General features: G+C 36.8%; 1 protein-coding gene across 2 annotated transcripts in view; it reads right to left on the bottom strand.

The window, feature by feature from the left end:
• Nucleotides 1-27,451, bottom strand: part of LOC141435140 (uncharacterized) — a 65,561-nt gene that overhangs the window by 19,702 nt on the left and 18,408 nt on the right. Inside the window, exons 1-2 of one of the 2 annotated variants that reach the window (XM_074097723.1) lie at nt 26,437-27,445; nt 26,113-26,354 (exon numbers count right to left, since the gene is read on the bottom strand). The exons of the other annotated variant lie outside the window; for it this stretch is intronic. Coding sequence (XP_073953824.1) covers nt 26,113-26,354; nt 26,437-27,438 — 1,244 coding nt within the window. The 5' untranslated portion in view covers nt 27,439-27,445. Of the gene's footprint in view, nt 1-26,112; nt 26,355-26,436; nt 27,446-27,451 lie in introns of those variants that run through there. 2 annotated transcript variants of the gene reach the window in all.

The raw sequence follows: 27,451 nt of genomic DNA, 5'->3' as shown, positions 1-27,451 counted from the left end.
TCGTTTTTCCGCTTATACTTACTTCGAACGTTCTCCATGACAATATCGTCCACGAGAACCGAATCCGCCACGAGAGTGTATAGAGCTCATTCTCATCGATCACGCAAAACACGAGACGAGTTAGAACGAGAGTGTAAATGTAGCATGAAACTAAATTGTTATTGGCTTAGACACTCATGTGATTGTCGCCACCAGGGTTGCGGAGAACTAATCACTGTTCAAATCGTTAATTGACCTTTTAAATGGTTAACATTCGAAGAAACTTTACTTTATTTACGTCGAGGTATGTGGGTCATATATAAACAAACTGTATTTGTCATGCTGTTTCCGTACCTAACTTAATAAAATCATTTTAATACCATCTATCTATGTAACACGGCTAAACAATAAAGTTTATTCTATTCTATTCATGGAGACAAGTTATTACTTTACTCCCTACTACCTACGTTTTGCGTTTTGCATAATGTAGAGTCTACAAACAATTAAATTTTACGGGTTACCTACATTTTTTACATGACTTCAGTGATGTGATGAGAAGTATCGCAAATTTTGTGAACACTAACTAGGTACGAGGTATGAGTTGTCTTTCTAGTTTTCACTCCAATCGGACAGCAGTTGCTGTTTTTGTCAAGTCTACTTAAAGAATATTACGGGGATCATCATCATCACCAATGTTCCTCACGTTAAAGGTAGCAAAGATAACATAATTCTCAAAAATTACGTTTATCTCTGTACGAAATCATAACGGATGTGCACTTAAATAAAACAACAAAGCAATGATTTGCGAAAGAAAACATGTGTTCCTCAAATCAAATTAGTGCAACGCAAAAAAGAAGCCACACGACACAACCCTTTAACGAAGTGCCGCGATCGACATCTGTATGCCATTAAAGATTAAAGAGGACATACGACTAATTTATCGTTGGTCCGTCATACTCATCCCAGCCTATAGGCACGTCCCACGGCTATGCACAAGCCTCCTCTAAGAATGAGAGGGGTGGGCTGTAGTTGCCACGCGGGCCCAGTGCGGATTGAGAACTTCGTACACACCATTGAATTGCTTCGCAGGTTTGTGCATGTTTCCTCACGCCGTTTTCCTGTACCGTAAAACTCGTGGTTTTCAATTCGCGCATGAATTTCGAAAAACTCAGTAGTGCGTGCCCGGGTTTGAGCCCACGATCCTCTGCTTAAGCCACCACGGTTTTTAGGGTTCCGTAGCCAAAATGGAAAAAACAGAACCCTTATAGGTTCGCCATGTCTGTCTGTCTGTCTGTCCGTCCGCGGCTTATCTCAGGGACTATCAATGCTAGAAAGCTGTAATTTTGCACGAATATATATGTAAATATAAATGCCGACAAAATGGTACAATAAAAAAAAATTTTTAGAGTACCTCGCATAGACGTAAACTGGGGGTGTTTTGTTTTATCATCCAATCTTGTAGTGTGGGGTATCGTTAGATAGGGTATTTTAAAACTATTAGGGGTTTCTAAAACGATTTTTCGATTCAGTGATATGTTTGCAAAATATTAAACTTTATAGTGCAAATTTTCATTAAAATCGAGCGTAAAATCTAAACAGGTGGGTGGATTAATTAGAAAAAATTCAGTATGGTAGTAAGTATATCAAACTTACAAGGAAAACTATAACGGTTAAGTTTTCTTGAGAATTATTAGTAGTTCAAGAGTAAATAGCAGCCTAAGGTATAAAATATACCTAAACTTGGAATATTCTGTACAAAATACGAAGCCCTTAGAAAAATGTTAATAAATGTTAATGGCTACGGAACCCTATTTTGGGCGTGTCCGAAACGCTCTTGGCCGGTTTTTTATTGTTAGTTAGTCAGCTGGATTGATTTTATTTTCTTTGTTTAGCCAAAATTCACAATTGAAAATAAGTCAATTACTAAAATATTAAAAGGTATGTACGACAAAGTTACAAACATAACATTGAGATTCCCTGCCAGTGTAAACAATGGTAAACCAGTCTCCAGTCAACATTCATGTATACCATTCTATGGACGCTGGAAATGAAATAGGTACAAAATCGCGCTCCTGCCTCGTCAGGAATCACGTAATACATTCTACACATTGACAAAGCACACTGCATTGTGAAAGCGTAATCTACGTATACATACGTAGTTGACATAAACGTACGTACAGTCGTACAATGGTATGTAATAGTTACGTTCCCTGTTGAGAGAGTTACTATCAACCAAGAAGTGAGTTGTTTCATCAACTATTCGACAATGTAGAGCTTAAATGTCTTTATTAAAATGATTTCGCACTTAAATAGTTTTATTTGCCTCAATTGCTCCAGTTCTTCCACTTTAGATTCGGTCATTTGTGTGCCGAAGTAGGAAATAAAAATTGTATTCACAGTAATTTCGTTAAAGAAGTACTTAGGTAAATAACGTGGAGGAAGTACTGACTGAATGATACACTTTTACGCAACATTGTTTGAAAACATAAGTCGCTTTAAAAAACTGTCTTTTAAAACAACATTGTTTGAAAACCTAAGTCACTCTGACAAAACTGTTTTTTTACACATTTTTAATTTTGCTGGAAGATTAAGCAGATGAAATAAGTTTGAGTTTTGCCCCTCCCCTCCCTCACCTAATTAAATCCCAAATCCACGCAAAAAATTTTTACTCGTTTCCAGTGATTGAATAGATTTTTGGTACTGATATGTACCTATATCGGATGACAGTGCAAGTACGGTCAACTAAAAGTACAGTGTGTAAAAAAGCTCGTATATAGTAAATAATTGCTGTCTATCTCTCCACAGATGACAGTATCCACCTAGTTAGTTAGGTACCTACTCCTAAACAGAATATGGTGCACCACCCTATAATAAACAAGTCTCATCTTCCGACACTCACTATTAAACGGCGACCACATTAATGTCATCTGATGCAAGACCCATCTGTCACGGAGCTGACTCAGCAGCCTGTGCCGGCGCAGTAGCTATATCTGGCCAAGTTGAGTAACTGAGTAAGCTTGGAACGTGACTAAACTGCATTTGATTCGTTCTGTTATTTTTCGATAAGAAGTATGTTCACGCAGAGAAATATTATTTGAAATGTGTAATTTAAGAAAGGAGGTGACTGAATCTTAATGGCCAGTTACTGAAATAAATCTTGATTGTTCAGCTCCAGTTCAGTACTGTGAAGCTTAAACCAGGTTTAACGACTCAATCTTACAAAATCTATGCAGCAAAAAAAAGTCAAATGGTTTGGCAAAACCTAGGAGATTCGATAAAACTCAAGATTTTTTTTTTATAATATAGCATATAGCCAAAAGACGTGAAAAAAACTTCTTAATAACAACAGAATTACCATAAATTTAGGACAAAACTTACGAAACTCATTACATAATCCATTAAAATTCATGAAGCCTGCAGTGTCCGTTAAGAGGAGTCGACCAAAAAATACTTCGAGTAAAGTATCAATAAGATTGTATCTTGGAATCGGAGGCATATAAGTACGGTAAGCAAAAAAGAACGACCCCATTGCTGTTGAAAGTCGTGCCTCCAAAAATGGAATGACGCCGACCAAACCGGGCGCATTTAATGTACGGAGGTAAGTTCGAAGGCTTTTAGTTATATAATGGCGGTGCACTGCATACCCTCGGCAAGGTTTTACACGGTTTTTGCCCAAAATTATTACATATTATTACTAAGTGCTGATTTCACTAACAAATTAAACACCGTTGAATTGTAAAAAATTCTGTGAAACATGTATATTAATTAATATAATTAACTTTTTGCGGTATAGGATCAAAGGCATGTAAAAAAAACCGGTCAAGAGCGCGTCGGACACGCCCAAGGGTTCCGTAGCCATTACGAAAAAATATAGTAATATTTTTCAACGGATTTCGTATTGTGTAAAAGTACGGAATCTTCCAAGTTCAGGCATATTTAGTATACCTTAGGCTGTTATTTAATTTAAGGGGTTGTTTCACCACCCGTTGATTAATTTTAACTGACGGATAAATGTCTCCGTTTATTCGAACAAAACAGACAAAGACGACATCACATTTATCCGTCAGTTAAAATTAATCAATGGGTGGTGAGGTGAATAATATAATTCTCAAGCAATCTTAGCCGTTATAATTTTCCTTGTAAATTTGATATACTTAACTACCATCCTGAATTTTTTCAAATTTTTTCCACCCAACAGTTTAGATTTAAGAGGGAACGCTCGATTTTAATATAAATCACCACTTTACGTTCATGGGAGGTAACATTTTTATTTTTATTTTATTTTATTTTACCACTATCGCCGTGACTGATATGTATATTCATGCCAAATTACAGCTTTCTAGTACCTACTAACGCCCCTGAGCTTAGCCGCAGACAGCCAGACACACAGACAGACGGACAGACATGGTGAAACTATAACGGTTCCTAGTTGACTACGGAACCCTAAAAACAACTGCAAGCTATTGCTAATACCCTTCATTCAGAATTAAAATTCTCTTACCATAGAGTCTATGGCATAGATGAATAGAGTTAGTAAAATAGCACTTCCTTATTTGCTATGGGATAAAACATCAGATCAAGATACAGGACGTTATTATGCAAATTTTGACACAATTAACGATCTCGTGAATTCACTAATAGAAAAGAATAAAGTTAACGACGAGGATCGATAAAAAAAGGAAAATACGCTGACAATTACAAGTTAAAATTGCCTTGTCGCTTCTGCTATCAGCATTTAATCTAAATATCGTCTGAAATAAATTTCCAGCAATTATTTTCAAAATCCTCAAGATTTAGATAATCAGCATGAATTAATACTTATCGATGTCGTAAATCCAATGTAAATAAGTAGTAATTTATTCTTACAATTAAAAATTATAAAATCGTTTAAAAAATCTTCCTTTGCAAAGTATGCTGGCAGTTGCCGCAAGCATTATGCAGTACATCTTTTTAAATTATTTAATTAAGAACTTTTAAATGATGTATGTAGACTCTTTATTGTAAATAAGCAAACACAATTGACAAACATTGTGATATATGTACAATGGCGAACTTATCCCTTTAGGAGACCTCTACCAGTCATCCTAAATTAACCTATATTATGTTGAAATAAATTCCAAAATCACAAAACTGGGGACTCTCAAGCTGAGTCCGAAGAAGGTAAGTTACAAGAAGTCAGGACTCGCAAGGCTATAAGTACTTAATCGAAACTAAATAATCTCCGCAAACAACTGGTAAGTTTGTTAAATTCAGCTTCAGTGGTGGGCGTAGAACGGTTGCTCCGCCGTCGGCCATGCAAGGTCGACGACCATATGGCCTACCTGTCTGTAAGCTCGATTACCACGCAATCTAATTCACAAAGCACAAAAGAACTGAATTTCTTGTCCAATCTCCTAATTAACCTTTAAAGAGCGATGTGCTGATGACGATCAAAATGAATCAGCAAAACTAAATTTTGAACGATGCAGAAGTTCGTTTGCGAAATGTAAATAAAACACAAGGAAAATATGATTCATTGAAACCCACACGGTATAATTATGAATGAACTAATAATATGCTTTTTTGTTGTTCTTGATAAAATAAATTGCATTTTTTCCGTGATTTAGTACACCTTACAACGGGCTCAAGGGCAAAAAGTGGTTTCATTGTTGACTTGCTCTTGAATTATTAAAAATAGCTTTGCAACCAAACTAGAAAATTACATTCTGTCTTAAATCCATTAGGAACCACTTGATTATATAATGAATTTGACCTCAACCGTCACTTCAAGATTTATGCTCTAAAGCCATTTTAACAAACAAGTGTTTAAATATTTTGTACGTTTCATAACATTCCTACTTTACCTATGTACATAAGAAAACATGGAGGATATTGACGGTATCTTAATTATAGGATAATTAATGAGTTATTTAAATATAGCAGTATTGCAAATACATTTCCATAATGTCACTAAGTATCTAATAAATAACAACAACACAATTAACAAATACTTTACTTACAATCCTTTGTCTCTAACTCTATGTCTAATTATAAAGAGATATAAACTTAGTGTGTTCATTTATTGTCTGTATGTAAGGAGTAATCTCTCTAAAAATACTGAACCGATTTTTAAAATTATACACTATTACAGATTAACTAAGGCTTTTATCCTGGGAAAATATTCCCGCGGGACCCAGGTTAAATTGCGAGTAGTTGATAACCAAAAAAACCCCACGACCTCAGAATTGCAAGTGAGAGACGTGCCGCAAAAATAATGCGTACAGTAATTATGCACCTGCATAACATTCCCCTCAGTATTTTAATTAACATTACGTTCATATACAAATAATTTAACCCTTTAAACTTCGGCCCCTGCGGTTCCCTTCCACTGAATATAGGACGAAATGACGTAACCTGTCTTCCACTTGATACAGTACGTCCTGTGTTACCGACGTTAAGTTCTGAGCGCCGGCAAGTAAACAAGAAACGAGTTTGAGCGAGGACGTGGGCCCGGTGAGATCATCGCCGCGAATACCCGTCTGAGGTCGCCTGCACCACTTACACGTCACGCATCTCTCTAAAACGGCATACCATTTCTGTTTGCAATCATTATTCTGACTTGGGGCTCACGTGAAAGTGAGGATATGATAAACACAGCCATAAAGGCTGCATCGTGACCAAAAGTTGCTAAGGATCACAGCCAGGCTTCTGCGAAAACCTACGCCAAGACCATTTAGGGGCATGTCTTGCGCATTCTAGCTCACCAACTGTTCAGTTTGCGAGCGAATTGACGCATATAATTCATGGAATCGATTTAGTTTCTGTTATGTAAATTAACTAATTATGTACATAGTGAACTGTGCATAACAATTTCACGAGGGACTACGTGATGTGTGAAGTTAGCAACGATTAGATTGCCCATGAGATGGACTAAGGTCAATTCAATGATGCAGTGTGTTTCACTTCAATTGAAAAACTGGCGAGTGGGCGGCTGTCCTACCTTCTGACACTTATTTCATTCCTCCAGTTAGTGTTGATGCTATCTCTTTGGAGCCAGATTAAGCGCTCTACCAGCTGCATTCATAAAATGTCTCAAGCACTTGACAAACAGACGGCTCACTAATTAAGATACTGAATGCGTCTTTCATCTAGACTATAAATTCATTTTGAGACTTAAACAAGGAGAGATTATACGAGTTAAGTTCATATTATTTTGAGTGCTTGGTAATTGTTATTAGCTCATCCGTGGGACGTTTACTTTCATGAAGTCTACTAAATTGTTAACGTATGGAATGTTTCCCAGCTGACATTTGCATACAATAGCCTTCCACCTATGCCATGTTAACTTGCTCGTTCGTTTCCAAACCCACAAAGGAATAAATAGCCAGAAAAGGAATTCTCAGCAAGTAATCACTATTTTTCAATTGTTTTTATTTTATTCCAACCGTGACGCCGGTGACGTCACTTCACGGACATTACTGATGCATGAACTCATAAAATTTCAAAACACCTGTCAACTTTGGCAAAAAACGTTCACATAGCGTGTTCATTGCGAAGGACATGATCGCACTAGTGATTTTAGACGTGTTGTGAATAGACACAGGATCTTAATGACCTTACTCCAGAGGATAATCCAGTCACGGACGGAGGAGACAAAGGCTGTACGAGTACGACTGTTAATGTTGAATTAAGTAACGGTAACACTGCTAAAAAAGGTGGGTGCTAGCCTAGCGAGACTAACAGACTTATCAGTGGGTGTTTAATTGGCAATCGTTTAAGAGGATGATTCAGAAAAAAATGAATTTACTTCTCCATTTAAATTGAGTCAGAATCTAAATAATGCATACATCCAGACACTTCAAATGATATTGTTTCGAAGCCGCCGTATTTTTCAATAAGTAGCTTCAAACGAGATTCAGTTAAGTACTTCAACTAGCAAAACGCGCATCGTCTGCGCCTGAAAATTACGTCGTGTGAATAGGTCCTTACGCAAATTTTGAAACAATGCAAAAGTGACGAATGCATAGTCATGGTTTACCCAAATAGCGGTATATGTATATGTAACACAATATCAACATATACAACCTTGTCGTGGACATTTTTCGACATCAATGAACTAAAAACAAACTGCTCACCCGCCCGCAATCTCATGATAGCTACGTTACGTCTGTGCAACAAATTCGTGTTCATGCAGCTTCTCCACCGCCACACCACACTGTATGAACACACGCCAATCACACAATCTCAACTATCACCATCACCACACTAAGCGAACGCGTTTCGAACTTAGCCAGAGTTCATCCTCAGAACAACACAACCGGTCGCCATGCTACATGCTAGTCTAATAGCTGATTGCATAGACGTAGCTATAAGGTCGGGGGTGAGCAAACTAATTTGTTTTTAGTTAATTAAAATATGTTCCGCTGAATACGTATAGTTAGCATACATAGCATAGCATAACGACAGACTGTAGTTAAAGCATCGCGTCGGTCACGGCGGGTGCGCCGGCGTGGTCACAGCCGAGTACCCGAGCAATCTTCCTGCGTCTGCGCATCACCACTTTCACACTACCTAACAAACATCAGTAAGCCATTGGAGCGGCTAACGATTCTAAAGTAAGCTTATAAGGCGTGACTAGAGGATTGATTATTTAATAAGGTTTAAGTAGGTATACCAAGTACGGACTACTAAGTAAGTAAGTAAGGGATAAGTAGGGTAGAGGGTCCTAGACTTAAAGTCAGTTGCATCAAGGTACTACAGCAATGTACCCTGGGTTAGCAGTTAACTCGCAGTTAATAGTTAATTAAGCCCGTCTAAAACAAAAATTAAACTTAAAATGACAGACGTAGTAAATTTGTTTTTGATCAAGAAACTACATTGCTTTAAGTTTCTTACTTAGTACCTTTGACAGACCCATAATATACTATTATCATTCATGTTTATTCGAAGCCTAACCGAATTCAAAACCTACCTAAAATAATTTTAGATTTATTACGTATTTATAAAGGTGAAATACCACAATATAGGAATTAAGTGAAAGGTTGTGTTCAATAAGACTTCATCGATCCGACACATCACTAAATATCTAATGGGTTCACGACAAAGTTTTATTGAAACACTCGTAATGTCTTTACTTGTTAATCAATACAATAAAACAATAGTCAGTGAGGCCAACCAAATTTTTAATTTTTCTTATGTTACAAGACAAGTGTTTAACTTTATAGACACAACATGTAGAGTCAGCTCTATACATATAATATGTAAATATCGTAAGCACAGTCTGCCGCATAAATATGTATAAATGCATGCGCATAAAAATGGTATTATTGATAAGATGCAAATGGACATGTATGACTTTACTGTTTCTAGAAAGCAAGTACACACCACTAAACTACAATAGGTACTAAACGCTAAAACTATATAAAAATTGTATGTTTTGTTCTTAGATTCCGCTTTCGATACATATAGGAATATACTATACCTATACCTATACGATGCGTATAGGAAGAATCATTCACGATGACGCGTGCCGTGGTTCTTATTTCGAGTACAATGTCATTAATGTCTAATTTTGACAAAATCACGCGTCTTCGTGGATGGCACTAGGTATATAATTAATATTATTTTGTGTAAATACATAAATGCAGTCATCTCATTGAATGCAGATGTATGTATACTAAAGTACCTTTTCGCTTTAACCACGTATGTAACGCCATACAAGATTGTCAAATGCATTAGTGCGACAAAGTAAAAAATAATCCGCTTAACCATAATTAGGTAATATTAGCGTTTATACTAAAGAACGGGTTGTCAACCATATTCTCTTTCTTTTTCTAGTTGGTATTGTACAGTCATCAGCACCAATATATGACACATAACAAAGCGTTCATAAATATCTGATACGACTCTTTTTCTAGAGCCAATAGGACGTGTCAGGTATTAGCACGCTCCGCTTCGCTGTGGCAGATTTTAATGAAAGTATAAGTTACGTAAAAAAATCTTTCTCAGTTTTCTTTACAAACATACAAAGGCTTTCGTAACTTTTGGAATTTTATCACACTTCTGTCTCTTCTTCAACTTTCAAAGGTCTCGTGGGATCGTGTCAAAATACTTAAAGTTTAAAATTATTTAGTAAAAACATACAATGTTTCATCTTTTTTTTACTTATATGTTTTTTTATAAAAGAGGGACGCGTCTTGTACATATCTTCTTTGAATCCAAATGTACTCTATTTCTTCTGGCAACCCTAAGCACACCCACAGACTTAATCACGACATAAATATTGCAATAATTACAATATGTAATCACTTACCTACCCCGCATTTTAAATAAAATTGCTTGGGCTGTAGTTAATTTTAGCAATATTTAATTTGTGATTATGGAGAGTGCTTTGAATTATAATATGTATTCAAAAGTAAAAACAACGGCAGCTTAAAATATTATGCTGTACTGACCGTTGATTTTGTTTCTTAGTAAGGTAGTGTAGGTAGACTTATTGGAATGTAGCTTGTTTTGTTAATATTTAGCCAGGGTTTATCTCCCTCAAGAGTGATGTCATGTGACCCGAGCTCGCCTTATGCGTGTGCGCTCCAAAGATAGAATGTTCGGAGCATTGCTATAATTGAAATGGGCTGATGCGAGATGCGACTGCGTGAGATGCGGCGAAAAGAAAATGGCGTCGTTTTACGAGGTGCGGTTTTATGTTCTGATAGTTTTGTGTAAGATAACGTTTTGTTAAGTTATTTCTATTCCAATTGTTTCTGGTGGGTGATTTTTTTGTTGACTGTACTTGCATTGTCATCTCATCTAAGCTAAAGTGTCAAATTTCAACTCAATTTGATTACTAAGAGTCTCCTCACACCTATCGATGCGAAATCAGCTTTAGCCGACCAAGAAACGCTTTATGCCGCACAATAAGAGCCACATACTTTGAATAAGAATCTTAAGACCCTTTGGATTTGAGAAAATAAACTTGAAAATATTTCATTTAACCTTAATCGGCCATTTTTTTTGCCGGCAATAATTAAATATTTTGTATACGAATGACCATGATATTTAACCCGTGTTACAATGCGAAGAGATAAATCTGAAGGTCTGAGTGAGGTCAGGACTAGCGCATCTAATAGGGCCTACGTCATTTACGAGGAAACTCGAGTATTCATGCATTCCAGTAAATTTGCATTTAATTTATCCTGTTTGAAGTGCATTTAAACAAAACAATTGCTCATCCAATTCCGGTTATATTTAGACCTTAAGAGGCAAAAAGCAAAACAAACATTTTATATGCCTTTACATTATGTAACAAGAACCCTGCTATAATTTCACTGAGTTATATGAGAAATTGCATAAAAATAAGTCTTTTTAGGACGGCTTCATTTTTTAAAAATTGTTTTTTAAAAATTCCATGTACTCCGATGAATTAAAAATATAAGTACGGGATATAGACATCCTGCTTGGCCTTAGTTTTATCTGTCAAAGAACTTTGGTTTGCTAAAAGATATAAAACTTGTTAGGCCGGTCAGAGATAAAGAATTGTCTTTACAGCTCTTTAATCTTATCTAGGAAAGTCTGTATCCATTAGAAATGTGGTCAGCTTTTCCAGTCCTTATTGGAACTAGCTTTCCGTGTTGTTGATTTCTTGAACTTGTGGATACAGCGATAAAAAGTTATAGGATTTCTAAAGTGGAATTATGTTCCTGATACAAAAATTTAAAGGAAGGCTGTTATAAATGCGTTTTAAGTTCGTTTAAAATTAATAGATGAGTTGGATTTTTGAATAGGGCAGAAGTACCGGTTTTGGCCACCTTAAGCCCGTTTTTGGCCAGTTGATATTTGCAGTCATAGATAAAAAGTTATAATATTAAAATAATATGTTTAGTGAAGAAATTATGAAAATACTTCCGAATCTGACTACCCCACCTATCGATTTTTTTTGGGTTTAGTTGCAAAATTTGCCACAATGAAAAATAATTTTTGGAAGAAGCGTCATATACTCGTACTTTACTTGGTCTGTCACAGTAACTTCATTTAAATATACCACACATCAAAAAGTAAAGAATATTATTAGCTCTTATTATCCCTTAAATGTCTCTACTCTAGGTGGCAGGTAATTACTTTTAATCGGACGTACAAGTCGTTATGTGCCAGGCACCTGTAGGCACGATTTCCCTACAGGCACAGTCTATCTATGCGATACAGATATAGTCTACTAAAGAAAGATTACCTATTTATTTATTTAAGTGTCGAAGGCATAGCTACTTAGCAGTGGTGTAATACCCTTAACAACTCGATTTCCAACGGGTTGCCTATTGCACCTGACGTCAGCGATGGATGACAATTAGGTACAGTCAGCAACAGAAGTTAGATGAGCTGTTCTGGTGCTCAAAAACGTTTTGACAAAATGATCTAAACACTGTTGTTACCTTAGTAGTAGAGTCGTGTGTAGATGATTTTGAACACATAACCGCTCATCCACTTCTTATAACAAAGCTTGTGTCCGCTACGAGACATAACTGCAGCCAAAGGCTAGGTAGGTACATATATATGCCTTCGGATGGAGCATTCACGCATCTCTCTCTTTACGTGTTGCCTTACAAAAATCGCTCTACGCTACTCGTGCATTTTTCGGCCCAAATTTGAGTGTATTGCTGTGCATTTTTAAATAGATGCAATGCCTAAGTCATACCATTGAGCAAACAATGCCTATCTGTAAGGGCTCCTACACGTAAAAACAATAAAGGTCCCCCACATGCAGTCGCTCGTCGCTCGATTGCAGCGATAAATATGGTCAATAGACCTCATTTTGAAGGTGATTTTTATTGGAATAGGTTGTATTATGCCTATTTTGATATAAAAAAATAATATTAACGTATGTCATATTTGGTTTATATTCGATTTGTTGACATACGTGATACGTGCTTTTCTTCTTGTATGGATCTCCATTAAAAGGCTCTCATAAGACAAGTTATTATTTCACTGTTCTTCTTCCCACGTTGTGGAAAGCTGCTCCCCAACAATGGTTATGGGCCCAGAGTGAAGAAGTAAAAAATCTGGATATTGTGATTATTGTGAAAATAGAATATTGAAATGTCAACCGTCAAAATCGAGCAACTTGCTCAAAATAATTATGAGACGTGGAAAATCCAAGTGGAAGCGATTCTTGTAAAAAACGATGCCTGGGGCTATGTGAACGGCAATCTCGTAAGACCGGCAGAACCACCAAGAGCCGTTGAATGGGATACAGGTGACGCGAAGGCAAAGGCAGACCTAATCCTATCAATCAGCTCGAGTGAACTGAGGCACCTGCGAGGATGCAAAACATCGCGAGACGTTTGGTTAAAACTTGAAGGCATACATGCATCAAAAGGACCTGCGAAAAAGGCGACATTGTTGAAAGAGTTATTGCTACACAAAATGGAGGAAAGTGGTGACATTCGAGAACATGTCATGAAATTTTTTGATGTCAGATGTAAATTGGCTGACATGGAATAGAAATGAATGACGATTTGATTTCGATTATGCTGCTGTACAGTTTACCATCTAGTTTCGATAACTTTAGATGTGCTATAGAGTCTAGAGATACGTTGCCAGATCCGGAAACGCTTAAAATAAAGATTTTGGAGGAAGGAAATTCTCGTCGTCAGAATGAAAATGTGGATAAAGCATTTCATGTAAAAGAGAAGAAGTCTTTTAAACCAAAGAGCGGTACAGTCGACGCGGATTCGAAATTCAAGTACAAATGTTTTAAATGTCATCAGCACGGTCATAGGGCTTCTGAATGTAATATGAAGAAAAAGAATAAATGCCAAGAAACTTCTAAGTTTGTGTCAACAGACAGTACTACTTCTGATATTTTTGATTCCGATTTTATAACTTTCAATTGTTTTTCAGATGATAAGGCTGCAAGCAACGAGAGTGGGAATTGGATCATTGATAGTGGGTGTACGTCTCATCTGTGTAACGACGCAAGTAAATTTGGTGATACGATGTTACCCATGTCGTTGAAGCTAAATTTGGCAACAAATAATAGTACAAACGTACGAGGCAAAGGTACGGTAAGATTGTTTACATGTAATAATGGTTCTAAAACTGTTGTTCAATTGCCCAATACGCTTTACGTTCCGGATTTGCGATGTAACCTGATTTCAGTTGCAAAAATTACGGATCAAGGCTATAGTGTTACGTTTAGAGGTAATGCGGCTAGTGTAAAAGATAGTCATGGTAACACGAAGCTGATCGCAAATCGTAAGAATAATTTATATTACGTTGAGGAACAACATCGTGAAACAGTATCGACGATTTCCGAGAAAAAGGTCGATGTGTGGTTGTGGCATGAACGGTTAGGACATTTGAATGCAAAAGATCTTATAAAACTTTTAAATAAATCTGGTGTAAGTGTAAAGATGTCAGATGCTGTAAAGTTGTACGATTGCAATGTTTGTATGAGTGGGAAAATGAGTGCATTACCATTTTCGAAATCAGAAGGCCCTTGTGATGAGAAACTGAAGATTGTTTATTCTGATGTTGTTGGACCGATGCGACATGAAGCCATAGGCGGAGCGAAGTACTTTGTCACATTCATCGACGACCATTCAAGATGGTGTGAAGTATATTTGTTGAGTAAGAAAAGTGAAGTTCTTACTGTATTCAAAATATACAAGAATTATGTCGAGAATTTGACAGGTAATAAATAAAATATCTCCAGACAGATGGCGGTGGCGAATATTGTAACCATGATTTCGATGAATTCTTGAAGAAGGAAGGTATATCTCGAAGGCTGACCTGTCCTCGAACCCCAGAACAGAACGGCATAGCTGAGAGAAAAAACCGTACGTTGGTAGAAATGGCGAGATGTATGCTGATTTCATCAGCTCTTTCACCAGGATTTTGGACAGATGCTGTCGTAACAGCATGTCATGTCAGAAATCGATGTCCTACGCGCAGTCTTGGAGGAGACACCCTTTTGAGAGATGGTACGGACGACCTGCGAAGATAAATTATCTAGAAAGGTTTGGATCGAAGGTGCACGTATTGGACAAAGAACTGGGAAAAGATAAATTTGCTCCACGCAGTACAGAAGGAATTTTCGTCGGATACCCAAGAGATCGAAAAGGTTACAGAATATGGTTGCCACAGCAACGAAGAATAGTAATCTCACGAGATGTGAAATTTCATAAAATTGACCGAGATGTAAAATTTCATAAAATTGACCGAGATTGTGTTGGATGTTCTAGTAAAATTGAACAAATGGAATCCAATGTACAACCAAAGCCAGTTGAAATTGAATTTCATTCGAAGAAGACAGCTGAACCTGACTGTCAGCCAGTCGTAGAACCCGAAGTCATTCCAGGACCATCGTATCATGATCATCAGGCAAATGACGTTCACGATGATGAATCGGGGGGAATGAAGAGAGGTCCAGGTCGACCGCGAACAGAGCGAGGTCATGTCGGACGCCCAAGAAAAATTTACCAAATGATACCCAACACGCAACCGGAGCCAATTGCGACTGTAGAAGATAATAGTGATTCTATCGAAGAATTTACGGACTGTCAAGATTTTGTTGGAGTCGCAGAAGTGACATTAAAACAAGCTTTGTCAAGTAATGAAAGTAAAGGATGGAAAGATGCTATCTTATCGGAAGTAAGGAGCTTAGTCAAAAATGACACATGGGAGATAGTAAACAAACCCATGAACCGTGATATTGTAGGCTGTCGTTATGTTTTGACAACCAAGCTGAATGTCGACAAGACTGAGAAGAAAAAGGCGAGACTTGTAGCAAAAGGCTTTAGCCAGCGGTATGGTATTGATTACCACAATACGTTTGCTCCAGTTGTCAGGCTTGACACAGTAAGACTGTTAGCTGCACTTGCAGTTGAGCTAGACCTAGAAATTCATCAGTTGGACATTAATACGGCGTACTTAAATGGTTTGTTAGAAGAAATATCTACATGAAGGTGCCAGAACTTTTAGAAGAATGTTTACTTAAATTAATAGAGACAGAAGCAGAAGGTTCTGATGTTTATCAACGAGCTGTGAAAATGTTGGACGATTTAAAGGCTGGAGGTGATGTATGCAGACTGAAGAGGTCGTTATATGGGCTCAAACAAGCTGGTCGTCAGTGGAACATACGACTCGATGAACAACTAAAACGTATGGGACTGCAACAATCGTTGAATGAACCGTGTCTTTATTTTAAGGATATTAGTTTTGATATAAAACTCTTTGTTTTGATCTATGTTGATGATATCCAAATCGCATGCCAGAAAAGAGAATTTATTGAAGAATTTAAAAAGTCACTGGCCACCGAGTTTGAATTGAAAGACTATGGAGTTGTCAAATACATGCTGGGTATAGAGTTTGACAAATGTAAAGATGGCATTAGATTGTCACAACGAAAATATATTCGGATTTATTGACGAAATATGGTATGAATAATTGTAAATACTCCGTTCTACGCCAATGGAAGTGAATTGTAAGTTTTCTCAAAGCGATGACAAATGTGAGAAGAGTGAGCAATATCCGTTTAGAGAACTGATAGGAGCTCTTAATTATTTATCAACAGGGACAAGACCCGATATTTACTAATAGTATCGCAAAATTGTCGCAGTTTCTTAATTCTTCAAACGAGGAATGTTGGAAGGCCGCAAAGCGTGTGCTGCGTTATCTGAAACGAACGATAGAATACGGACTTGTTTTCAAGAAAACAGGCAAGTCTTTACAAGGGTATTCTGATTCAGATTGGGGAGGATGTTTATTGGATAGACGTTCTTATTCTGGTTATGTTTTCATGTTAGGTGGTGGATGTATATCGTGGAAATCACAGAAACAGAAGTGTGTTGCGACATCCACGTGTGAAGCTGAATATGTGAGCTTGTCATCAGCGATGAAGGAAGCCGTTTATTTCAACAGTTTACTAACTGAAATTGGGTTAAGTAAGTTTGCACAGTTAACCTTACATGTAGACAATCAGGGGGCGATGTGTCTTGCCAATGATCCAATGTCCATTCTCGTAGCAAGCACATAGATATAAGGCACCATTTTATAAGAGGTATTTTAAAGGACAACAAGAGTATAGGATTGTCGTACTTACCTACAGATTCTATGCTCGCTGATATATTAACGAAAGCTTTGCCTAGAGTTAAGCACTATAAGTGCATGTCTGGTTTAGGCATTACTTGTTAATAGTTTATTTTGCTAAAGTTGTTGTTCCTTTGTTATACTTTCTTTGAAAGCCCTTTGTTTAATACATGGTTATTATTTTATATGAATATGCATATTAAAGGGGCGTATTGGAATAGGTTGTATTATGCCTATTTTGATATATAAAAAAATAATATTAACGTATGTCATATTTGGTTTATATTCGATTTGTTGACATACGTGATACGTGCTTTTTCTTCTTGTATGGATCTCCATTAAAAGGCTCTCATAAGACAAGTTGTTATTTCACTGTTCTTCTTCCCACGTTGTGGAAAGCTGCTCCCAAACAATTTGACATTTCCCGCGACTCAAAAAAGTAGCGTCAAGTCGCCGCGTCGTGCAGAAGCGACAACATGGCTTCATGCAGAATTGATCTTGACCTTGGAAGCTGATTTCTTAATCTCATTTAGTAGCAGTCATGGCAAAAAAAAATAACAGTGTTTTTTTACCGAAATTGAAGAGGTTTTTTTTCCAGCGATTAAGCTCAACATTTTCAGCTTTATCGCTATATATCACGTGACCAGATTTGCCACTGGAAACGAGCATCGAGCGATTTCAGGTGGCCGCGGCCTAACGATATCGCGTCGTACTAGGTACGATGCGACGTCGTATTTTGGAAATCTACGACGAATTGTACGTGATTTTCCATTAAACGACGTTGCGTCGAGAAATAAGACTCGATATCGTATTTATGTGTAAAAGCCCTTACGCAAACAAGACAAACAAAAACTATTTTTACTGGCCCACTAATATTTACTTCGATTGAACCCATAGAATCCGCAACCAACATGTATCACCAATCCACAATCAACATGCCAGACGCTGTCGCGTGATAAATAACTATTAACCACTAGCAACAGATACATTGCTACTGTAACAGAACGCGAAAAACTTTAGTAATACATAAAATTTAAAATGTTTCAATTCGACCCACTTTCACTTATTTGATTATTATTGCATTTTGGAGTCAAATTTCTTAGTTTTTGATGCTGTTACGGACAATCTTTCAATTATAACGTTCTTTCATTATTTAGATATTTGAAATTCCACCATAAACTTAATTAATTACTTAACAACGTAATATCCGCAACAGGCTTCGTTAACACAACAAATTGTAAATCCGCAACATGCTTCATCATTAGTCTAACATAACCTAACCTAAACCCCAAAGCTATCCCCGGATGGATGCAATCCAGACCCAAACGTACCATAAATTCTTGCCGCATTGCCCGCTGAATCACTAAAGATATAGGAACAATTTAAAGATAATTTTAAAATCGGGCCCAGAACGTTTGCTGACTGGGCTGCCAATACGAGTAGATTTGGAAATGCTTGAAACTTTGTTAATCTTGTTATATTCAGTTTGTCAATATCTGTCTGTCAGCAGAAGCAACTGGCAACTGAAAGGTTCTAATTGGAGGTCTAATGTAATCTAACACTTCTGCTCAATTAATGCAGGTCAACGGACTCGTGTCGCCATAATCCTAAGTAATTAAAATGCGCAAGTTTGTATCGAGTGTGTATGTATGGATGTTTGTCACTCTCTCACTTACCACATGGATTTGGATGTAATTTGGTATGTAGGTAGCTGGACGTCTGGAATAACGCATTGACTACTTTTTATTTTATATTTAAAATAAACAATAAAATCCCGAAAACTCAACCGACGGATTTATCATGTGGCACAGTTGTTTTAGTGCAACTTCAATGAGGACGATGTCATTTTTGGCAACGGGATTTTTGTAGACGAAGTCGCGGGCAACGGCTAGTGAAGAATAAATATTTAAATGTATGTAAGGCTTGGATTGCATGAGTGTTTGATCAGATGGGAGCTGCCGGTTACGAAGCGAAACGAGCAACTATAGAGTAACAAAAACATTTTAACAGTGCTTTATGAGGTTTTTGTTCGTTTTTGTTACGTAATATCTGATTCTGGATCTTTTTATTCACATGAACACTACTTGTCTACTTCAACTCACGGGTCCACGAATTTTGACGACTAACTTCGAGTACCTTATCGTAGTAAGAGATTGATACGTAAGATTTCCAGCTTGAAAGAGATGAGAGCAATTCGAGATGCAATATGAATCTATGAATCTATCAGCATCTCCTTCACTCAAACCAAGTTCAAGAAAAATAGTAAAACAGTAAGTATTTAAATAACCAACTTAGAAAAGTATGTATGTATGTATATAAACTCTTTATTGTACAAAAGAAAATTAACAAAATACAACTGACAAACTTTAAGATACTTGTACAAAGGCGGACTTATCCCTTTAAGGGATTTCTACCAGTCAACCTGTCGTCGAGGATCCCCGACATTATCATTTCAAAGTTCATTATCTCAAAAACGGCTGAATTGATTTTAATGAAACTTTGCTAAGACCATCTTGATTAAACTATCTTTCAGTCGATAAAACCGTACCAAAATTAGTCCATTCGTTTAGAAAATATGATGTCGCAGACAGACACACTCATAGGTCAAACTTATAACACTCCTCTTACGTTGTGGGTCAAAAAGGAATACCTAGTTAAATTTGTGTCACAAGGGAGCACCTGTGTATTCACGGGGGGCTGTACATTGAATCCAGAATGTAGTGAAGGATTCTAGTAGAATGCGTAATGAGGGATTCAAGTGTTAATGCCCGAGATAAAAATAATTTTGGTCCCGAGTGACACAACTTTTCACACCAAGTATGATGAAAATTGAAATACAACAATTCTAAATACATTATTAAAAAAGCAACGAGCATAGAACATGGCGTAGTTTTACAATTATCAACTTGAAAAAAATGCATTTGCTAAAAACACTTAGAAAAGACTTGAACAGAAAAGTTGCACTTTATGATCCGTCTCGTCAGGCAGGGAGGAAAAGTTACTTTCTGAATGAGAGATGTGAAAAATATCGTACTTGGGCCAATCAACTATTTTACCGACACTTTGAGCGTCTCCTGCGTTACCAAAATTGTCTCTGGCGTTACCAAAAAATCGAACTTCCAACAAGATATTTCACGGTTTAATAGGTTCAACTTACGTAAGATGGCATGTATTCATGTACACCATCTATTAAATTACAGAAAAAACATGTTAACTTACAAAAATCTGCAACTGTTTGAAAAATGTCGCGGACAGATTAGTGTCGGTAAAAAAGTTGATTGGCCCATTGTCATTGTCATACAAATATGAAAATCGTTAATCGGGGCCTTGGGCTCCCTTTAATTTTACGTTGGTAAAATAATATTAATTGCGTGAAGAAACTTAAAACAATAGGAAATCCAATTGTTATTATGCAAGTTAGTATTGAACCTGAAACAATTCAAAATCAGAGTGCTCGAACTTTTTTATTTATTTTCTTTGCAAATCCAATTTTATTTACTTTGTCATCGAAATATACAACGATCAACTGAATTCCTAGCGGTTATAGAGAAACAGCGGTTGTTTATCTAGACAGATGTCAAATTCCTTACTGTTATTTTTCCGTGTGGTAAGCTATAAAAATCATCTGGCAAGAACTGGATGAGACTGGCCGAGGATCGTGCTCAGTGGCGTGCAACTGGAGAGGCCTATGTCCAGCAGTGGACTAAAGATAGGCCGATGATGATGATGATGATGAAGCTATAAAAATGCTTATGCTGATTGTTAGAGAGTGCATTGTCAGTCAGCCAACTGTTGTCAAGCATCAATCAAAGCATTATGGCCTACTAAGGTAATAGCGGATAGTACTGAGATAGGCTGAGGAAGTGTTATGGTCGAGTAGGCGTGACCTAGACGAACTCCTACTCGCAACCTGCGATATATCCCCGTCATTGTCTTGTTTACATTTAGTTACGGGTGACAAATTGAATGGCCTCATTTACCACTTATGTCTATGTTCGAAGAACTGTAAGATTTTACAAGAACTTTATAACCACTCTATTTCAACCACCGAAAGGGGACACTTTAAAGTCTGTCTATGTATGTTTATGTTTGTATTTTTAGCGTGTGTTATCCCAATAATATAAATGCGAAAGTTCGTTAGTCTGTTTGTTTGTTTGTTACTTCATCACGTCTAAACCACTTAACCGATTTAGATGAAATTCGGTATACAGAGAGCTAGAATTATAGTATTATATTATTGCATAGTTCCCGCGGATTAGCGATAAACAAATTCTGCGCGGACAGAGTCGCGGGTAAGGGCTAGTTGCTGTTATAAATAAATGTTTTTTGACATACGGTCTTTGTAGTACTTTTGCCTTGGTAATAATTATTAACTACGTCTAGATATTAATTGTTGTATTTTTCACCTATGATAAGTTCTGTGACACTTGTTATTTTTGGCAAAATGCCGAAACGGTCTAAAAAGACTGTTTTGAACTCCTAGAGTCGGGAGTTTGTAATTCGTTTGAGGGATTATTTTGAGCGAGAACGAGAAAACGGTGTCCCGGTGGGCGGAAAACTGGAAATATATATTTTTTTAAAATACAATGCAAATTCTCCAAAATTGGCACTAATAACTCGTAGAAAAATCGATAGTTCACTCGATAAATGGTACATCTCTAAAACTTTCAAACTCGAAACGTCACAGAACTCATCATAGGTGAAAAATATTATAGTTTTAGGTAATCAACACGCTTTGTATTTATTTTAAGGACAGCTTGCACTTGACTTAAATATAAATGACTACTTATTATCTTGGCATCCGCGCCGTGACCATGAGCTACAAAGAGCTTAGAAACTTCCGGTCTTAAGTAAATAAATAGTCATATTCGCGTTTTAAATCATACACACTCAAATTCATTCCGATGTGACCCTTCCAAATATTTGCAATAATATTGTAACTGTGTAAAAAAGCCGTGATAGTGGTTTGACCTATCGCCTCTCAAGCAGAGGTTCGTGGGTTCAAACTAGGGTTACCACCCGTACTCTAAAATAGAGTATTGTCCTCTTTTTCATGTAGGCGTACTTTATAATCTACGACACCAATAAAGTACGCTAAAATACTCTATTTACGTAAAACTTATTCTTACTGGCTCGTTACTGGTTATGAGTACTTATGAGACTAAATAAACTGGTATCCACTTTTAAGGAGAAATAATAAATACTCTTTTTTTATTCTGTGTACTTTATTTTTGTCCTTCTAAAATGAAAAAATACTTTATTTGCCCTAAAAAAAGGTGGCAACCCTAGTTCAAACCCCGGTCCGCATCTCTGTTTTTCTAAATTCATGTGCGAAATTACTTACATTTGAAATTTACCACGAGCTTTACAGTGAAGGAAACATCGGTGGTGAAACCTGCACATACCTATGAGTAATTCAATGGTATGTGTGAAGTTTCCAATCCGCACTGGGCCCGCGTGGGAACTACGGTCCAAGCCCTCTCATTCTGAGAGGAGGCCTATGCCCAGCTGTGGGTCGAAATAGGCTGGGATGGTATGTATAATGAATGGTTTTAACTGTGTGTCACGAAATGACTTTCCTTCCGAAATGCAACAAAATGATCATTGAACCTTTACGAATTGTGTTACTGAATTACCTCGCAGCTCTTTTATCAATGAAAAATTGGTAGTGAATCGATTGCTCAATTTCGGCATTGATATTCGAAGTTGAGATTACATATATATGCACACAAATGAGGCATATTATTACTTACATCTGTAGTTTATTCTCACTGCTATCAACGTTTGACCTTTAAGACCGGTATCGAGTCTATCAAGTGAGTGTAGCTAATTTTAGTGTCAACTCCTCTCACACTAGTGTTGAGTGAGCGCTAACTCAAACTATTGGCTGATCCTCGTCTGGCTCATAATGGTGTTCCAAAAGACTCGAGTCTTTTAGCTCTTTTGGGCTCACCTCGATTCTTAACGCCTAGATGACTAAAAGCCTGAAAAGCAGTTCTATTCGAGCGCCTAGACTCTCCGAGCTTTTAGTCTTATTAAAAGCCTACCTATATTATTTACGAATTTATAAGTATTAAGGCTCCATTTGGGTAAGGTAGGATAAATTTTCTTTAGTTTTTAGATATATGTATTATATTTTGCAGGTTTAAATAATCTAGATCGCTTTATACAGATTACATATAGCAGTATTTTAGTTCTATATTTAACATTCTCATTTCACAAACGAGTTTTAAATTGCAGAAATAAATGACACTTAAGTCGGGACTCCACCCACGATCCTACTCAAATGGTCTTTCAGAACCAATAAATGTACCGGCAAGTATTATGATGACATTCATGACTCATTTATTAGCATCAATATAGAGAGTACTTATGTATTCTGTTTTTATGTATATTTCAGAATAATTCTATTATTTACCTTATAGCGTCAGTACATCTGTGTTATGAACTGGCAGTTCCAAGGAAATCGTGTTGTCACGAATTCAAGAAGTTTAATTGTTCTTTTTATAAAACCTTTTGATTTCTTGAGAAATGCTATTTTTACGAAACTCTAGGTAGAGACTGAGTTTTTTCTTGGTACCTACTTAATGTTATTTTTTCATCAATTTGAAAATAAAAGCACATTGTAGTCTACTTTGACCAGAAAATTACTAAACAATAACGTGTAGCTATTATTATCTATGGCCTACACTATTGCGAGTGTTACCAAGACACGTTCGTGACATTCAGTCATTAGAACGTTACGTAACTACATTCAGAAAAAGCGAACGAATTCTTTGCCATCGATATATTATATATTATATCCATAGGAGTAGAAGCGACGGTTGCGCTCAAGGTTTTTGAACAGATGAGGAAATGCTCACTGGTAGTAGTAAATATTGCTTAAACTTGTATACAACAGTAAATACACGAGGAATGTTATGAAAATGTTGCTTGCTATGGTTGCTTTCAGGCACGTTTACATTAATGACTATTCGGAATTGTAATTTCAGAACACTAAAGACTAATTTTAGACTAGCTATAATCATTTCTGTTTTAATAATAAATAAAATAAGTATAAAATAAAATAGCGAAGCAGTATTGTTTGCGCTAACGGAGCCAAAAACATCGACATCGTCACTGTTTTTTTTGTGTCAAGTGTGTGTAAGTATGTGACTGAAAGTGCATTGACTTGCCATTTTTTAGCAATACAGACAGTCTTCCGTTTCAAATTATTTAAAGTACGTTTGTAAAGGTAGGTAATGGAAAGATAATGTCTAATGCGGCCACGCACAAATACGAGTATAAATAAAATAACTTTTTTTCAAAGCACAACACAATCTTTTTTACCCGACGACGGCAAAGCCAGAAGAAAAGGCAATGATTTTTTTCTTACACTATTTTTTTAGCAAATTTTTGATAGATCGTCATGATGGAAAATTTACGGCGGAACCCTTCATGTGGAAATCCCAATCGCACTCGGTCTGTTGAGTATTAGAAGGTAATAATACCAAATAACACTCTTAATTCAATTGTACTTAATATTGAAAAGAAAACAATACATATCAATTTAAAAAAAAACTAACCTAAACATAAAATACCTACATAAAAAAGACTAACAATAGTGAAAACTATAACAAATGATTTAATAAATAATCATAATACTTAAATAAATAAATATCATGGGACACTTGTTATCAATCGACATAGTCCCAAACTAAGCAAACCTTGTACTCTGGATACTAGGCAACGGATAAACATACTTATATAGATAAAATACATACTTAAATAAATAAATACATATTAAACATCCAAGACCCGAGTACAAAACATTCGTATTATTCATACAAATATCTGCCCCGGCTGGGAATCGAACCCGGGACCTCTAGCTTCGTAGTCAGGTTCTCTAACCACTTGGCCATCCTGTCGTCATTTAAACGAGACCCCTTTGGCAAGGTTCCGAAGATGCTAGCAGCGTTCCCTCTTTGAATTGCTAGGCTAAGGGGCTGTTTCACCGTCCATTGATTAGTGTTAACTGGCGGTTAGGTGTGATGCCGTCTCTATTTGTTTTGTTCGAATAAACGGAGACGGCATCACATTTAACCGTCGGTTAACGCTAATCAATGGATGGTGAAACAGCCCCTAATTCTTTTCCCGAGGGAGGAAGCTGCCAGCTCTTCGGTCCCCTGTAGCGTCTACTAACCTCTTCAATATTTCTTTGTAAAGTTTCAGAGCGCTAGGGCCCGGGCCCCACGGACCAGGTAATAATTATAATTTAGTGAAGTTTATTCATCACGCGCTATTTGGTGTGTCAACAATGAAATATTTCTGACATCACATAAGTACCTACCATTACAATTTTCTTTGACTAATCAATATAATTCACGGTCATGTTCCACTTCTACACAACATTTTACGCGATATAAAGAAACATCAAAAATATATCTTCTTTTTATCATCACAATATCATATCACTGCCTTGAAGATAACGTATCTTAAAAACAAACAAGAAATGCAGAAGATAAAATCTAGCGTAATTTAAGAATGCAATTTGTATTATCGTGTAATACCTACTCCTAATCACTATTTTTATGCCTGTACATGAAGATATATGCGGGCGCACATATCTTTTATTTGTATGGACAAATACGCAAGTAAAGCGAAGGATGTAACGATCGAATATAGAGATGAAATCATTGTGACCTGAACAGCTACAATATCATCTCGTGAGTCACGTAAAATTGAAACGAACATTTAATACGAAATGCTCTCTCATTCATTGCGCTCTTAACTTTTTGATTTTGGACGCTGACTAGAAATACTAGAGTATTTTCCATTATACGTCGATGATTTGTGTCTCATTTGGGATGACCCTCGTTGACCACGGCACAACAATGAACTCAATTAGCTCATGGACGCTGAATACACGCTACAATAATCACATATGGACTAAGTAGATATATCTACTGATGATACTATTTTACGTAATAGCACTCTCTATTACTGCATCGGACCATGCTAAAATATTGAAAATACTAACGCAAATGTCACGGATTTTAAACTCTATATGGGTCTATAGATTTTAAAAGTACTTACCCACAAGTGCAGATTTCACAAATGCATTGTTCTTTAGTGACGATCTTCTCAGGTTTCTTGGGACCGCGAGGTCTGGTCTCCTCAATGATCTCTCTTTTGTCGATGATGGTCTTGTCGTCTCGCACTGTTTTTCGGTCGATGGTCTCGTCGTAAACGGTACGGACGGTGGTGGTATCTTCGGTGATGGCATGGTCTACCACGTCGTATTCGCGCAATACATCTTTCGTCGTACGAACGTCGCTCTAAAAGTAAATAATCACATTAAAATCATATTCTTCCCTACAAGATACCCTTTATTAGTATACTTTTTGTTTGTATGCTTACCAAGTTTTTGACGTCTAACGACGAAGTATTGTCTACGTACACGTTCGTTTTCACCTTGTCGTCTTCCTTCGCATCCTCATAAGTGACAATCCTAGTGGTTATGCCATTTTCTTTGACGTAACGAACTACCTCTACTTGACTTCTTGTCTTTTCTACATTGAATGACTTATTTATAACCTCTGCATTGCTGGTATTAATTACAGTGGTTTGCTCTGTATCTATTCCTTCGTACAAATCCTTAACATCTTCATTTATTTTTGTGCCAAACGTTACCTTTTCGATTCTTTTGAACGGATATTTCTTGACTGTTTCAAGAATGTCCTTCAAAACTCTGTCATCAATGTTTCGTTTGATGACTATGCTCTTGTCGCTCACTGTTACATCTTTCGTATGCTGCGATGATTCAATGATTTTTCTTAAATCAGTTATGGATGTAAAATCTTTGATGTCCCTTGAGGAAAGTATAATATTTTCCTCGGTGTCTTGGCGCTTCAAGTGATGTCTTGGCTGTTCAGGCCTGCCGAAAGGTGACATTTGTTTGGGTCGTTTTGGCCTATCATCATCAGTCTCGTAGGTAAACTTTCCATTCCACGTTCCAGTACTTTGCTCATATGTGGTCAGTGTATCTTTCTTGCTTGTAGAACTTGTTTCTTGTGTCAAATTCTGCTTTTCTGTGTTTACAAATTCTGTTGTTTCTCTTATATCCACATTGGACGACTGATTATCACTGGTCGTTGTACGATGTGTTGTCGTATCAGTGATGTTACTTTTATCAGTTACATCCTGAATTCGTTTATTTAAAATATCTTCTGAGTCTGTATGCTCCGTTATAGCCTTCTTCTTGGTAAAGTCTCCGATGTAAGTGTTGCTAGTCGATGCAATTTCTTTGCCATCTTTTACCAAGAGTGATTCTTCTGTAATTTGAGTTGAGCTTGTAGGCACTCCTTTCTTCCCTGTAATCATAATGAGATTCTTTGTCCAATACATGACGACGATACTCATGTTCTGGTTTAAT

The sequence above is a fragment of the Choristoneura fumiferana genome, chromosome 14 (genome assembly GCF_025370935.1).
Source record: "Choristoneura fumiferana chromosome 14, NRCan_CFum_1, whole genome shotgun sequence".
In the NCBI taxonomy this organism is placed as follows: domain Eukaryota; kingdom Metazoa; phylum Arthropoda; class Insecta; order Lepidoptera; family Tortricidae; genus Choristoneura; species Choristoneura fumiferana.
Note: the sequence above shows the minus strand (reverse complement) of the source record. Positions and strands in the feature narration are given on the sequence as shown.